Source organism: Carcharhinus amblyrhynchos, chromosome 5, assembly GCF_965287045.1.
Source record: "Carcharhinus amblyrhynchos chromosome 5, sCarAmb.v2.hapA, whole genome shotgun sequence".
In the NCBI taxonomy this organism is placed as follows: domain Eukaryota; kingdom Metazoa; phylum Chordata; class Chondrichthyes; order Carcharhiniformes; family Carcharhinidae; genus Carcharhinus; species Carcharhinus amblyrhynchos.
The window spans coordinates 105,561,106-105,577,448 of record NC_137328.1 but is presented as its reverse complement, the minus strand read 5'-3'; the positions used below and the strand labels follow the sequence as shown (position 1 = coordinate 105,577,448).

General features: G+C 43.2%; 1 protein-coding gene across 5 annotated transcripts in view; it reads right to left on the bottom strand.

Moving 5' to 3' along the window:
* The window catches only part of LOC145343266 (sorbin and SH3 domain-containing protein 2-like), a 283,373-nt gene that overhangs the window by 77,443 nt on the left and 189,587 nt on the right, over window positions 1-16,343 (bottom strand). For 4 of the 5 annotated variants that reach the window (XM_080189388.1, XM_080189389.1, XM_080189390.1 and 1 more), the window contains one exon: window positions 6,472-6,537. The exons of the other annotated variant lie outside the window; for it this stretch is intronic. In XM_080189388.1, coding sequence (XP_080045514.1) covers window positions 6,472-6,537 — 66 coding nt within the window. The remainder of the gene's footprint in view (window positions 1-6,471; window positions 6,538-16,343) is intronic. 5 annotated transcript variants of the gene reach the window in all.

Here is a 16,343-nt window from a genome sequence, read left to right as displayed (position 1 = left end):
TGGGAGCAGTAGGATGTTCGCTTACAGCAAACTGCTTAAAAAAGGGGAGAAATGGAGAGGGGGATACTTTTTCTGGGGGTTCACTAATGCCTGCCTGCTGTAGCCTCCCCCCCCACCCAATCCCCACAAGGTGTCACCGCAACTTTGTTCTCCCCACCCCCCCAGAGGGGCAGAAGTCCCCCTCTTGCCTCATCCATGCCACCGCTACCAGCTTCATTGCTGCAAGGCAGCCTTGCCGAGCATCTGTCGGAGCAGTGGGTCCAGAGTGATGGTGAGCAATTCACCTCCCTCCAGTGAAATTCAGCCCACAGACATAGGGGAACAGAACAGGATCTACACAAACAGCAGCATGACACTGAAGAGACAAGTAGAACATACAAGTACAACACAAAATGATGGACTATGCGGTGAAAGATTCGATGGTAAACAGTGAAAGCCTTTGAAAGAAGAGATTAGTGATGCCACTTAACATTTGACACAATATTAGCTCAATGTTCCCCACTGTCTGGCCGAGACAAAGTGTTCAAGTCAGCTTCGGTTTCATCCAGCATTCAGCAATTTTGCCCAATTAGTGAATTTGAACATCACTTGTCTTTAAACTTGGCATGGCTCACTTTAGAATACAGAAAACAACTTCATTAAATTTCAATTTACAACGAAGAATCCAATTAACTCGAAATCGAGCACTATATTATTGTTGACCCATCCTAAATAAATTACTGTCACTTGGCTGTGCATTCTTAATTTACTCCTGGCACTGCCTGGCATGTACTCAAGGAGAATGAGTCAAAGGTTTCCCATGTATTACAATGCAGTGGCTTAACAATGGAGTCATGTCATTGAAATATCACATGATCCACTCTGGTATGGGACAGTAAGAGAATAGAGGAGTTGCCAGGAACAGGAAAAAAATCATTAGGTCCAAATACAGGAGGCAATGGCCTAGTGGTATTATTGCTAGACTATTAATACAGAAACTCAGCTAATATTCTGGGGGCCCGGGTTCAAATCCCACCATGACAGGTGGTGGAATTTGAATTCAATAAAAAATCTGGAATTAAGAATCTACTGACAACCATGAAATTGTTGTCAGTTGTCAGAAAAAACCCATTGGTTCACTAATGCTCTTTAGGGAAGGAAATCTGCCATCCTTACCTGGTCTGGCCTATGTGTGATTCCACAGCCACAGCAATGTGTTTGACTCTCAACTGGCCTTGGGCAACTAAGGATGGGCAATAAATGCTGGCCAGTCAGCTATGCCCATGTCCCACAAATGAATAAAAAAAGCCCATTCTCTCATCTATCCCACTAACATGCTAATTTATATCTAGGTTTATAGGTGACCTGCTTGTTTCACTGTAACTGAATCACTGAAGCTATGAAGCAAAGTTGCCATAGTCCCAGATGACCATTTGCTGCCCTCCCCTTTGAGCTGGAGAGCTAACCGGTGGTGATTGAACCTGATGGACAACACACACAAAGAAGTTCACCAGGATGTTGGTCTCGAGGGCATTGACAATGAGGAGAGGTTGAATAAACTAGGATTGTTTTCACTGGAAAGACGGAGGCTGAGGGGAGACCTGATAGAGGTCTACATAATTATGGCAGGCATAGACAGGGTGGATAGTCAGAGGCTTTTTCCCAGGATGAAAATGTCAGTTACAAGGTCGGTTACACAGGTTCAAGGTGAAAGTTTAAGGGGGATGTGTAGGCAAAATTTTTCACACAGTGTGATGGGTGCTTGGAATGTGCTGCCAGAGGAGGTGGTGGAAACAGGCATATTAGCAACATTTAAGAGGCATTTGAATGAGTACACGAATAGGGAAGGAATAGAGGGATATGGATCAAGCAAAACTAAGGTTTTATTTAACTTTAATTAGGGCATCATGATTGCCATGGGCTTGGAGGGCCAAAGGCCTGTTTTCCGTGCTGTACTTTTTCTGTTCTTTGTTCATATGTCAAGCAAGGGGCAGGGTCAAGAAGGCAGGGCCTTCATGAATAACCTCAGCCAGAACTGAATCCGTGCTGTTGGCAATGCTCTATATCACTAATCAGCCATCCAGCCAAGTGGGCTAACCAACTCCCAAAGCTATGAAGTGGAACCCCAGCAGACAGGATGAAGTGGAGATGACTACAGCTCTGATTAGCTCTTGATCTGACTTGCATGATACAAGGACCAACTGACTTCCTCTCGAGTGTGCAGGGGGAGGAAGAAAAATCAAACCTGTTCCACACACCTCCTAGCAGTTGGACGAACACCAGCGTTAGGAGAAACTCCCCACTTTCAAACAATCCTGTAACTGGAAGTGTAAAATAGAATAACAATCCCTGTTAAGAATGGGAAAGAAGTATGTCCAGAGGAGAGCTAGGAGCCAAGGAAACAGAACAGAAGGGAAGGGAAGGATGGGGGCTTCCTTCTTTACACAACCCACACCTCATTCCTGCCATCACCAAAAAAACATTCCAACGTGGCCCTCCACATCTTCCTTCTTCCTCACATCCTCCATCGCTAATACTCTAAACGGCCAATAGAGAAGCAGAACATCACACAGAAGACCATTCACAAGCTTGCTGATAGCAACAAATGTCTCTGCTCAAAGGGTTGTGAATCTTTAAAAGTCGCTACCCCAGAGACGCTCCGTCACTCAATACATTTCAGACTGGGATAGATCTTTCTGCTCTCTCAGGGAATCAAGGGATATGGTGAAAAGACAGGAAAATGGAGTTAATGGCAAAGATCAGCCATTATCCTACAGAGCTGGTTCAATAGGTCACACAATCTACAGCTGCTCCTCTTTCTGACGTTCTTAAGCAGTTTATTTACTGTAGCACGCAAGAATCTCAAATCTCAGGAAAATATTTTTTCTGTAAAAGTCCCTTTTCCAGCCAAACTCCTCATTGGTAAGTAATACAGGCATTTGGATTCTCAGCTGCCAATAGGTTAACTACTGACAAAGGTTTCTTTTCAAAATTGTGTAGGAGTCAAAGGTTAAAGCATGAAAGGAGAAGGACAAGAAATAGATATTAAATAAACAATTAAAAGCAGGGGAATTTTCCCATCTCACCTGCCATGGGAATCATAGCAGGTGAGGGCGGACCATGCAAAGGTTCGTTGATCTCGGGTAGGATTTTCTGGTTTTGAGGTGAGTGCGCCTGGAAAATCCCACCCATAATCCAAATGGTCAGCGTGATTTGTCTGGATGGTACTCAAACCCAAGCTTAGAAGTGAAAGTAAAATCAACGGTTTAGTTCACTGCACTACCTAGATCCGTGCGCTACAAAACAGGGGTCACAACCCATACGTGCTTCATGGGATGTTGAAAAATGGATCAGTTAAAATGGTCCCAAAGGATTGTCTGACCTTTTTCCCCATTTCATCACTGGGTAAATTCTCGCTGCAGTACAGAGTATGACCACACGAGGCAGAATAAACAGGTCAGCAGCTGGTGTGCATCTGATGTCACGCATCCTGTACATGCGATTGGCACCAATTTTCTTTCTCTTCCTACTAAGCCGATTATAGGCATGGATTGTTTTGTTACACGAAAGAGAGGGCCAGAGACAAGTCATAAGTGAATGCAGCATTGAATCATAAGGACCGGCCGTTTGGCAGAAGTGGGGAAAAAAATACTAATCCAGATCCTTCTCAATCTCAAAATTTTAATTTAAGAAGTAAATTAGAACATAAGCTAGAGGACAAATCTCTGCACGACTAGAGTTGTTCTAAACAGAAAGTCCATTTACATAGTGCCTCATTGTATCCTCAGGAGAACACAAGATTATTCACAATAATAAACGGTTCTAAGGTATAGGTGTTACAGGTGACAGGTGAACAACCCAACTGTGTGCAGAAAAGTTCTATCGAGAATAAAATCATTGGTTGGTCCACCTTTATGGTTATGGCTGAGGGAGTATATCCCCATTCTTCTTCAAGTAATGCCATGCAACCCTTCATGTCCAGTTCAGAAGCCTCATTCTAATTTTCTATCTGTAAGACAGGACAACCTTCGGTATGTCTGCTTTTAAAAAAGTGTCTCTCTCAAAGTGCTGATGCACCTTCTTACTAAAATAGCAGCTTGAGACTACAGCGTGGTTCAAAAGACCGTTAAAAGCCATGAGGGTCATAGCAGGTAAGAGCTATATCTCCTTAAACTGGAATTTGAATTCCCAAATTGCCATGGTGAGATTTGATCTCATGACTCCCAACATTAACCAATCCTTCCTGGTAGGAGGGGGGCCATGAGGCAATTAAAATAAGGTAAATCAGTCAATCCCACTGGCAAATCCTAATATTAAACTCACTGGAGGAATAGGTGAGCAGGACACCTGCAGGAAGGAAGTGGATCCTAATTTGAATATGCAGATTGAGTTCAATAATGTCATCTGCAATTCATTTACTGGTTCAATCTCAATGGGGGAGCAATGTTCCTTCCTGTAAATCCTACCAAGAGATGGAGCCTGGGCCAAAAGAGGGCACACAAGAGACATTGAAAAAATGGGCCTCCATTGCACTGGGCTCCCCTTGCTTTCTGATCTCTGTGCAGATTGTGGGTGGCATGGTGGGCACAGCGGTTAGCGCTACTGTCTCACAGCATCAGGGATCCAGGTTCAATTCTGGCCTCAGCTAACAGTGTGGAGTTTGCAGTTCACTCCTTGCCTGTGTGGGTTTCCTCTGGATGTCTGGTTTCCTCCCACACTGTAAAGGTGTGCGGGTTGGGTTGATTGGCCCTTTGTGTAAGAGGGATTAGCAGGATAAATTTGTGGGGTGACGAACAGGGCCTGGGTGGGAATGTTGTCGGTGCAGGCTCAATGGTCGAATGGCCTCCATCTGTACTATACGGATTCTTCGATTGTTCCCCTCTTCCAATCCTCAAAAGGCACCACTTCCTCTTCCTAAACCAAACCAGAAACTTCTTGCACCTCCCCACCACCAACTCCGTGCCCACTCTCTGACTGCTAGAGCCCACTCGCATAGACTTCCAGTTCTGCAACTTGCCTCCAGCCACCAGAGTGGGGGAGATAGCGATGTTGTGACAATATCAATGGTCAAACAATCCAGAATCCTAGGCAAATGCTCTGGGGACATGCATTGAAATCCCTGCAGCTGCTGGAATTTTAATTCAATTAATTAATAAATCTGGAATTGAAAACTAATCTCAGTAATGGTGAGCATGGGACTATTATCAAATGTTGCAATAACCTATCTGACTTATTATTGCTCTTTGGGGAAGGAAATCAGTCATCCTTACTTGGTCTGCCCTCCAGACTGACAGCAATGTGGATGACACTTAACTGCCCTCTGAAATGGCCTAGCAAGCTATTCAGATCGAGGGAATTAGGGATGGGAACAAACGTGGACTTTGCCAGCAAAATCCTTATCCCTTGAAAGAATAAATGCAAAGATGGGAACTTGTATGGATTTATCTAATTGAGATCTGGTCACGAATACAGAAAGGGCCTCCACCTCCCGGGCTTTGTTAGTTTGATGGCCTACTAGTGAGTTCCTGCTGGCCCCATGAAAATCGAGGTTGTGCTTCCTAGATTGTTAGCCCAGGCCTCAGGTTACTGGTCCTGTCATGTAATCACTGCACTCTCAGCGCCAGGGACCTGGGTTCGATTCCCAGCTTGGGTCACTGTCTGTGTGGAGTTTGCATGTTCTCCCAGTATCTGCGTGGGTTTCCTCTGGGTGCTCCAGTTTCCCCTCTCAGTCCGAAAGACATGCCGGTTAGGTGAAATCGCCATGCTAAATTCTCCCTCAGGTATACCCAAACAGGGTTGGAGTGTGGCGACTGGGGGATTTTCGCAGTAATTTCATTGCAGTGTTAATGTAAGCCTCTTTGTGACACTAATAAATAAACTGTTAAAAACAAAATGCATGCTTAAAACCTGAATTGTGGCTTGAATTATAGCTTCCTGAATCAAGAGGTAAATCAACAAGATTGTTGTTGATAATAGTAATGAATAAAATGTCTCTTGGCCTTTTGGCTAAAGATCGAGTATGGGATCAAGCCCGAGATCAGGTGTAATGGCTTGGAACTGGTACGTCCCTTTTGTGGAGACCAGGGGTTGGATTCAATTTGATTTGAATTCGTTTTTGGAGTAAGCAAGGAGATGGTTTAAGGGCTTGCCCTGTGCACTGACTTCATAACTCTTGAGAAAAGAACTTTTTTTAAAAAAGAATAACACTCCTTAACCTGATATTTAATAAATGGCGGTAGCTCAATAATCTTAACATTTCTGTTTAAACTGTGCACAGAGGTCATACGCATGCCCTAAGCAGTTTTTCATAAGTGTCAGTAACTAGGTTTCCTGCAGATAGAAATGACAAAAAGGACCTCAACCACTGTGCGAGTGTAATACCTTAACGAACCGAGGGTTCACACGTCATCAGAGTGACAATGATCACGGTAAAAGACGATAAAAATGTGATGGCAAAGTATGGCTTTTTAAGGATAAAGAATCGGTAGTTACCTTTAAATGATCAGCTGAAACATGGGGAGAGCTTTCCGGCAGATAATCCAAAAGCTTTTTGGGAGGCTGATGGCAACACAGGCAGAGGTGGAGAGATGTGCAGAGGAAAGTCAAATGGGACACAACACATGGAAAAGGTGACATGGTTAAAAAGCTCAAGTGTCAAAAGCAACACTTGACACAATATAAACACAGAAATATCAACAGAATGAAAATGAGGAAGCAAAAGTGGAAGTGACAATACGCCTTTCAACACAAGGGCCCAGGTGTTTACACAAATATCAGCTATCAGTTGGTTAAATGAGGAGAAGTTAAGTTGTGGCTCAAAGTGGTTGAAAAATGCCATTAATTAATGCCAAGCTTTATCAGGTGAAATGGCTATGAATACCTGATGAAGGAGCAACACTCCAAAAGCTTGTGATTCCAGATAAAGCTGTCAGACTTTATTCATAATAAGAAATCTCACAACACCAGGTTAATGAAGGCAATAGTCTATATTTGAGATCGAGAGTAATTTCAGTATTGGGTATTGTAATGGTGACTTATAGGGAGTGCTACAATTTAATAAATTCCTCCTTGATGAAGAGTTGGCCATTACTGCGTGGATCCAAACTAATCAACTGGGAGGAGCAGTCCAAGGCTAAAAACCAATCAATGGGAAATTCAGAATTCCCAATAGGACTACAAAATAGTACAGGTTATTAACCTACTTTATATAAGGTCTGCAGAGATTTACGTTAACACGGCAATCAGACTGATCCTTTGCAATGAATTACAACTGTGAATATTTAGACTACTAACACTGCTTACATCACATCATGCTAGCCTCACTTACCGGGCGTCCAAACTCCAGTTCTGAAAAGAATTTATACCAGGGTTCGTTTTCTAAATCTATTTCATCTGGGTTTATTCGCCCACCCTGAAGCAGAAGTGAAAGGGAAAAAAAAAATAGGGAGAGGAAAGAGGCAAACTAAACAAAATGGGAACGTCAAATCACAACTCAACCCCAAATCCCGCAGATAGAAACAAAATAGAAAGCAAAAGTAAAACACTAGTTCAAAACGGTATGGGATAAAATAATGCCATTTTGTAGTGATTAGAGAGAGAAGGTTTTATTTTGAAAATGGTCACTCATCTCACACTGTAAAGGTATCATTCAGCACTTATACTCAGCACATTTGCATCTATTTAAATAGGGGCCAGACAAAGTGGAGCACAGCTCATCCTGTTGTATCCAAGGTGCTGGGAATCATGAGGATTTCTCATAAGTGCGGGCAGCAGAGGGCAGCAAACACACAAGACAGACTTTATAGCACAAAGGCAGCCAGAGACACAAAATCTTAACAGAACTAAATAATTCCACTGAAATATGCAACAACTGGGGAACATCAACAGGCAAGTAGTTACTGGTTATTGAACTGCTGAGTGATACTGGATGCTTCATAACCCACTGTCTGGATTCAGCGATCTCCACCCTCATCAGGGTGCAATAAGAAGTCTCACCTCACCAGGTTACAGTCCAACAGGCTTATTTGGAATCACGAGCTTTCGGAGCGCTGCTCCTTCATCAGGTGAGCGCTTGAAGTCATCTAATGAAGGAACAATGTTCTGGAAGCTTATGATTCCAAATAAACTTGTCAGATTTTAGCCTGGTGTGAGACTTCCGACTGTTCCCACCCAACTCCAACACCAGCATCTCCACATCATTGCTCATTAGGATGCAAACTCCTTTGCAACTTAAGAACTTAATACAAAATATGAAACAAACCAATAATCCAGATTGGTCCCATTTATAAAGGTTCAGTTTGGTATTCAGCATTCAAGGGACTTTTCTTCCCCCCAATAAATGCACTGGAACATTTATCGTTAGTAAGCTTGTGTGTTAATACAAAGGCATCACAGGGGCTGCCGTGCTTGCGTTAAGGCTCAACACAATAAAGCCATGCATCAAAAAGACTCCCACTGCATCTGCAACCAATTAACACCAGTTTCCTTTCAAGTTAGGAACAGAGGAAATTTGACATTGAAAAGGATCTTTTGAAGAGAGCTGCCTTCACCAATATCCCTACACTTCAAAGTGAATCATTATATTTGAGGAGTGTTGAGACATTCGCAAGATTATCCTGAATTCAAAAGGTTTCTTTCCTTGCCCACTCCCCAGTTACAGCTGTTTGTTGTAATCTTGGTGATTATATTCACCTTTTTAGATGCTTCATCAATTGCTCAGCAATTGAGTGAGTTGATTTTGCGCAGACAGCGAGAGACAGTACAGGATTACAATTACACATCCAGCACATGCTGTGACCAATGAATTTGAGTGACAACAAAATAAACATCATTCCTGATAGTATTTCATTCCTGATGTGGGTATGCCGGCGTTGGACTGGCGTAAACACAGTAAAAAGTCTGACAACACCAGGTTTTAGTCCAGCCGATTTATTTGATAATACTCACAAGCTTTCGGGTTAGTCCCTTCGCCAGGTGAATGGAGAGTTCTGGCCTCAGACAGAGCATATAAAGCGCAGACAGTTTACAGATTACTGATTAGAATGCAAATCTTTACACCTAACCTGCTGTTCAAGACCTGAAGTGGCTGACAATGTGAGTGGAAGGAGCACTGATCACAGGTTACAGAGATGTGTATTGTCTCCAGACAGTACAGTAAGTGAGGTTTTGCAAACCCCCGTGACTTGCCTGGGTTTGCAAAACCTCACTTACTGTACTGTCTGGAGACAATACACATCTCTGTAACCTGTGATCAGTGCTCCTTCCACTCACATTGTCAGCCACTTCAGGTCTTGAACGGCAGGTTAGGTGTAAGGATTCGCATTCTAATCAGTAATCTCTAAACTGTCTGTGCTTTATATGCTCTGTCTGAGGCCAGAACTCTCCATTCACCTGACGAAGGGACTAACCCGAAAGCTTGTGTGTCTATTATCAAATAAATCGGTTGGACTAAAACCTGGTGTTGTCAGACTTTTTACAGTATTTCATTCCATCAGTGATTATTTGGAAGTAGGAAGGATGCACATTTTAGTGTGTCTGCACTAGACACGATGCAGAGAAGATTCACCAGGATGTTGTCTGGACTGGAGTGTTTCAGCTATCAACAGAGGTTGGGCTAGTGTGGTTTTTCTTAGAGCAGAGAAGGCTGGGGGAGTTGGGGGGGGGCATGAGCAAAATGTACAAAATTATGAGGTGCATAGACAGCATAGATGGAAGGAGCTTTTCCCCTTAGTAGAGGGGATTAATAACCAGGGGGCATTGATTTAAGTTAAGGGGCAGGAGATTTACAGGGGATTTGAAGAAAAGCTTTTTCACCCAGAAGATGGTGGGAATCTGGAACTCGTTATCTGAAAGGGTGGTAGAGGTGGGAATTCTCTTAAATGCTATTTAAGAGGCATTTAGATGAACACGTGAAATGCCAGAGCATCCAAGGCCATGGTCCAAGTGCTGAAAAATGGGACTAGAATGGATAGATGCTTGATGGGCTGAAGGGCCTTTTTTGTGCTGTAAAACTCTAACTTATTTGACCTACTCCTCCCTTTGGTTGCTCTACAGATGGCTTCTGGGAAGAGAGGAACTTTTGGGTTGGAGCGTGAGACAAATTGGGTTATTTGGGCACTAATTCTTCTTTCTGTTTACTGTTTTAGCTGAATGGCAGGATAAGTTCCAAATGTGTTTCACCGCTTGCATTCCTCAATTTATTATTTAGTAAAGATTAATTGTAATCACTGCTAAATAAATGATTTGTAACCTATATTGCATTTTAAATAAAAACAAACTTTATTTCCCACCCCCCCCCCCCCCCCAACTAACCAACTGGATGTTGTGGGTCACACAAACATGATTATTTAGTAACTGATAGGGAATATTGGCTGGATTGTCACATCAATATATTTTCCCCTATCCTACTCAGTAAAAAGCACATTGTGGGTGCTGGTGGTACAGTGGTATTGTCACTGGACTGGTAATCCAGAGATCCCGTGTAAGACCCTGGAGACCTGAGTTTGAATCTCACCACGGCAGATCGTGTAATTTGAATTTAAGAAAAATCCAAACTTAAAACTCTAAGGATGACATTGTTGATTATTATAAATGCCTTCTGGTTCACTTATGCTTTTTCAGTAAAGGGGGGGGGGGTTGGAGAAGAGAGAAGAAGAACATACACATCAGGAGTGACAGGACAGGGTGGATAAATTCAGTAGTGGTCAGGTAGAACCTTTGGTTCGGGTAGATTGTATGTAGGGGGAAGAGGACATTGAGGAAGGTAAAGGGGTGGACAGTTTTGAAGCAGTCCTGGGAAAGCGAATTAAAGGAGGGGTAGCGTTCTGAGGAAATGAAAGGTGCAAGAGACAGTCACGGACAGGATGACATGGAAGCAATTTTGTTTTCGAATGCAATTTAAATTTAAATGCAGTTTTCCGAATAAATTTTGTTGGCGAGATGACCATTGTTTGTGTATACAAGATGGTGGGTATGGTCATGGGTCAATGGTTTCCCTGTCTACTGAGTCATCTTCTTTGCTCACTAATTCAGTTGTGCTAATGAGTTCATTTGACCCACAAATCTTTTATTGAATATTGTTCAGTTTACAAGGATGAATCCCATTGGTCTGAGTCATGGGTTTCGAACTGGAATTTACAAAAGACAAAATTTATGCAGAAGACTGTTAAAGTTAACCTGATTTGGTTTGTGCTTTTAGCATTTAAAATCCGATTCAAATAGCAAATGTCTTTTCCAATGCCTTTGGCTATCAACAACATAAAAGTGGAACAAACCTGTGATTAGGTGTCAAATTCTTTAGTTTAATACACTTCTTTAATCCAGAATAATGTAACCAATAATTCACAGAAAGTGTGCAGCTTTAAATAGAACAACTTTGTTGTGCTTATTGACCTTGATTCCTTGAGTGCCTAACTTTTGTTCTGGGGGGTCCTCCAGTATCTCACTCTGTTCTGCTGAGTTTTCAGATAGTGAGTGGCAGCAGTCTTCATAGATAAAGTAGGATATCAATCACACCGAGCGGGTTTGGTGGCAAGAGTGGAAAATACCATGAGAAGGCGCAAATCGTCTTTCAAATCGATACAAGAGCAGGAAGTGATCGTCAATCCAGTCACTATAGTGGCGGGCAGCATTTCACATCATTCAACGTCGGGATTTGATTTGATTTATTGTTGTCATATGTATCAATATACATTGTTTCTTGCACGTGATACAAAGCGTACCATACATAGAGAAGGAAAGAAAAAGTGCAGAATGCACTGTTACAGTCATAGCTAGGGTATAGAGAAAGATCATCTTAACATGAGGCAGGTCCATTCAGCGGGGAAGAAGCTGTTCTTGAGTCGGTTGATACATGGCCTCAGACTGTTGTATTTTTTCCTAACAGAAGAAGGCAGAAGAGAGAATGTCCAGGGTGCGTGGGGTCCTTAATTATGCTGGCTGCTTTTCCGAGGCAGCGGGAAGTGTAGACAGAGTCAATGGGTGGAAGGCTGGTTGCACGATGGTCTGGTCTTCATTCACAACTCTGTAGTTTCTTGCGGTCTTGGGCAGAGCAGGAGCCATACCAAGCGGTGATACAATCAGAAAGAATGCTTTCTACGGTGCATCTGTAAAAGTTGGTCAGAGTCGTAGTTGACGTGCCAAATTTCCTTAGTCTTCTGACAAAGTAGATGTGTTGAGTTGATGGCAGGGCGGATGAATCAGAGGCTGCCTGCCAGCAATACGGCATGGCAACAATGCCTGCTTTCTTTCTACACTAAGTCCTGCAATATATGGGGTAAAAAGCTGCCAATGCTCTAGGCGCTACAACACAACACCTGCCTGACATCAGTCGGACTTTGCTGAGATTAAGGAAAATTTCTCCCAATGTCTAGCAATGATCACTGGACATTCAGCAGGATGAGGTAGGCCTAGCGGTAGGACTCTAACAGTTGGTCTGGCCTTTATAGCATGGTTATAAACCAGCCCCTTGAAAACCATGCACATCGTGTGAGTGGTGCCACACTTGAAACTCACATTGTCTCTACAGAACTGCCAACCACATTCAGTGGAGCCATTTATGATAGAAATTCTATCACAAGTTAAAATTTTCATATTTACTGCAACATTAGCTGCCTGATATTATAAAACGACGTTTACTTTTGTAGAATCTCTCAATGAAGTACAGTGCCAGGAATGGAATGCTTTATACCGTTTAGGTGACATTCTATTGATCATCTTACTTTGATTATTAAGATGAAATAGTTGTTTCTGGAAGGCACGATGCATATCAAACTAGACAACCATTACAAAATCTGAGACTACTCCCAAAGCAAATTGATGCACCTATAACTGACAAGGGGAAATCCGTCTCTATCATTTTGATGAAGCAGCTATCTATTTAAAGCATCATTTCCTCAGCTGAGTGATTTGTAAGTTAATACTAATCAGGGAGATTATGCATCTTCCTGCTATTCATTACAAAGGGATGAGATTTGACCTCCCACCTGCCACAGAGCATCAAGGAGATACCTATGGAATATCCAATTGGGACCAACTGTGATTTTTCGACTGGTGAGAGGGTAAGTACAAGTGCAAAAACCCAGTCTGCAGGTGCAGCAGGTGATCAAAAAGGCGAATGGGATGTTGGCCTTTATAGTGAGGGGGATTGAATATAAAAGCAGGGAGGTCTTGCTGCAACTGTACAGGATACTGGTGAGGCCGCAGCTGGAGTACTGTGTGCAGTTTTGGTCACCGCACTTGCGGAAGGATATATTGGCCTTGGAGGAAGTGCAGAGGAGGTTCACTAGGCTGATACCGGAGATGAGGGGGTTGGACTATGAAGAGAGACTAAATAGACTGGGTCTGTACTCGTTGGAGTTTAGAAGGATGAGGGGGGATCTTATAGAGACGTATAAGATAATGAAGGGGATGGATAGGATAGAGGTAGAGAGATTCTTCCTGCTTAGAAAGGATAGCAGGACTAGAGGACACAGTCTCAAGACAAGGGGGGAGCAGTTTAGATCAGAGTTGAGGAGGAACTTCTTCATTCAAAGGGTGGTGAGTCTCTGGAATTCTCTGCCCGTTGAAGTGGTGGAGGCTACCTCGCTAAATATATTTAAGACGCGGGTAGATAGGTTTTTGACAGACAAGGGAATTAAGGGTTATGGGGAGAAAGCGGGAAAGTGGAACTGAGCCACTTTAGATAAGCCATGATCTTACTGAATGGCGGGGCAGGCTCAAAGGGCTAGATGGCCTACTCCTGCTCCTATTTCTTATGTTCTTATGAGCCCAGATGATTGCGTGCAGGACTCACTAATGGCATGTAAATCATATCATTGGTTTCTTGGCACAAAACCATTTTCGCCAGAAAAACAGAACTGGCAATGATCGGGGAAGGCAGGAAACGTGGCGCGTTTCTCACCTCATTGTATCACCTCACCAAAAGTCGGATGGGACGAGATCATAAGATCACGTCTTCAGAGTTAAGAAAAAAAATGATGGAAAACAGATGGTCAACTGTTAAAGAGTTAAACTGTTTCATTTTGTTAGAGTTACATTTAACCTGTGTTATGAATAAAACTTGTTTTGTTAAAAAGGTCATTGGTTTGTCCATTAGACCATTACATAAGGGAGCAGTATTATGCCATTTGGCCATCGAGTCTGCTCCACCATTCAATCATGATGGATATGATTCTCATCCCCATTCTCCAGCCTTGTACTCATAACTGTTGACTTCACTTATTAATCAAGAGCATATTATCTCTGTCTTCAAGATGTTCAATGACCTGGCCTCCACAGCCTTCTGTGGCAATGAGGTCCATAGATTCACCCTCCCCTGGCTAAAGAAATTAGTCCTCATCTCAGTTGTGAAGGAGTGTCTCTTCACTCTGAGGTTGTGCCCTCCATTTCTAGTCTCTCCTAGTCATGGAAACATTCTCTTCACATCCACTCTATCTAGGCCTCTCAGTATTCTGTAAGTGTCAATAAGACCCCTCCTCATCCTTCTAAACTCCATCGAGTATAGACCCAGATTCCTCAACCGCTCCACAAGTGACAAACCCTTCATTCCTGAGATCATTTTTGTGAATCTTCTCTGGACCCCCTCCAGGGCCAGAACATCCTTCCTTAGGCATGGGGTGCGTCAGTGGAATCCCTCCTGAGGTGAAGCATCCTTTCCTCACAATTCTGCCAAAATAGGAAAATTGCTGGGATCTAGTCTGGCTCCATAATATACTTTGGAGTTCGGGACTGGCACCGAACAGTATTCAGGCCCCAGAATGAAAGAGATTTGAATCATTAAGGTGAGCATTCCACAGTCCTCTGCAGCCAGCAGGATGAATAACATTGTCCGAATTCAAAGGAGCAATTATATACTTAGTCAGGAATTTGTGGATGCCATGTAGAAATCAGGCAGGAACAAACTATGGGATGTCAAAGGGTTCAAAAGCCCAAACACTAATGACAATGAATTATAAGTGGATGGTGCCCAGCACAAAAGCATAATCTATAGACTCTCAGCGTTCCATAAAAAGGGGCCATGGCTTTCTGTGCTGATACTCTTTGCTGTTCTCTGCAAGGATTCCTGCATTGAGGGAACTGTGCATCATGGATGGGAAGTCAGAGTCTTTCCGATGTAGAGAGTTAATTGGGTATTTACTGTCTGATCAATGGGTCCTGATTTTGCACCCACATTCGCTGCATGCGCAAACAGCAACATGGACACAATATATCATGAAACCCAAAAAATGTGGTGATATCTTGTGATTGTACTGTTCTCACCCCAAGGTGGTGATGTCAGCAAGGCTTATCAAAGGGTTTTAAAACCGGTAACCAGGCAAATGCAACCGGCCGGAATTGCACAGGCAAGTACAGACCTGGTGGAGAGGGACCTGCGCCAGCACTGCCCCCTACCTCAGGGGAGTTCCATGGTTTTGGGTGGGGGGGAATGGTGATCTTTGTTTCTTTTTTAAAATTGGGGTGTCCTTTAAAAATCGCACCCCGAACACAGGATTCCCAACACTGCCAGCGTGCTGTAGATCTGTAAATTTCCTTTGCACCAAGTGCTGGATTGCCTGGTGAGAAAAGACAACAGTGCAGCCCGTGAGCTGATGCTGGCTCTCTCACCTCCGCCAACACTCTGCAAAAGTGGCAACGTTCCACCCGAGGATTCCAACGCTGATCGGAATTTTTGGGCTATGACATTCTTTGAATCACAGAATAGCTGCATATTTAACAAGTCTATATAAAAATAATTATTGATGGGGAGGGGAGGCGAAGGCAGAGTGGTTTCCATTGGACTAGTAATCCAGAGGGTTACTCTGGGGACCAGGGTTCGATTCCCACCACGGCAGATGGTGAAATTTGAATCCACAGAATCATACAGCGCCAAAGTCTAAGTTTATTTATTAGTGTCACAAATAGGTGTACATTAACACTGCAATGAAGCTACTGTGAAAATCCCCTAGTTGCCACACTCTAGCACCTGTTCAGGTCAATGCACCTAACCAGCACGTCTTTCAGAATGTGGGAGGAAACTGGAGCGCCCTGAGGAAACCCATGCAGACACGGGGAGAACGTACAGACTTCACACAGGCAGTGACCCAAGGACAGAATCGAACCCAGGTCCCGGCGCTGTGAAGCAGCAGTGCTAATCACTGTGCCATCTGTAGCCCTTTGGCCCATCAAGTCCTCACTGACACATTAGAAATACCTGAACTTTTACCTAATCCCATCTGCCAGCACTTGGCCCATAGCTCTTCATGTTATGATGTGTCAAGTGCTCTATTCAATAAAAATCTGGCATTAAAAGTCTAATGATAACCATGAAACCATTGTCAATTGTCATATAAACCCATCTGGTTCAATAATGTCCTTTAAGGAAGGAA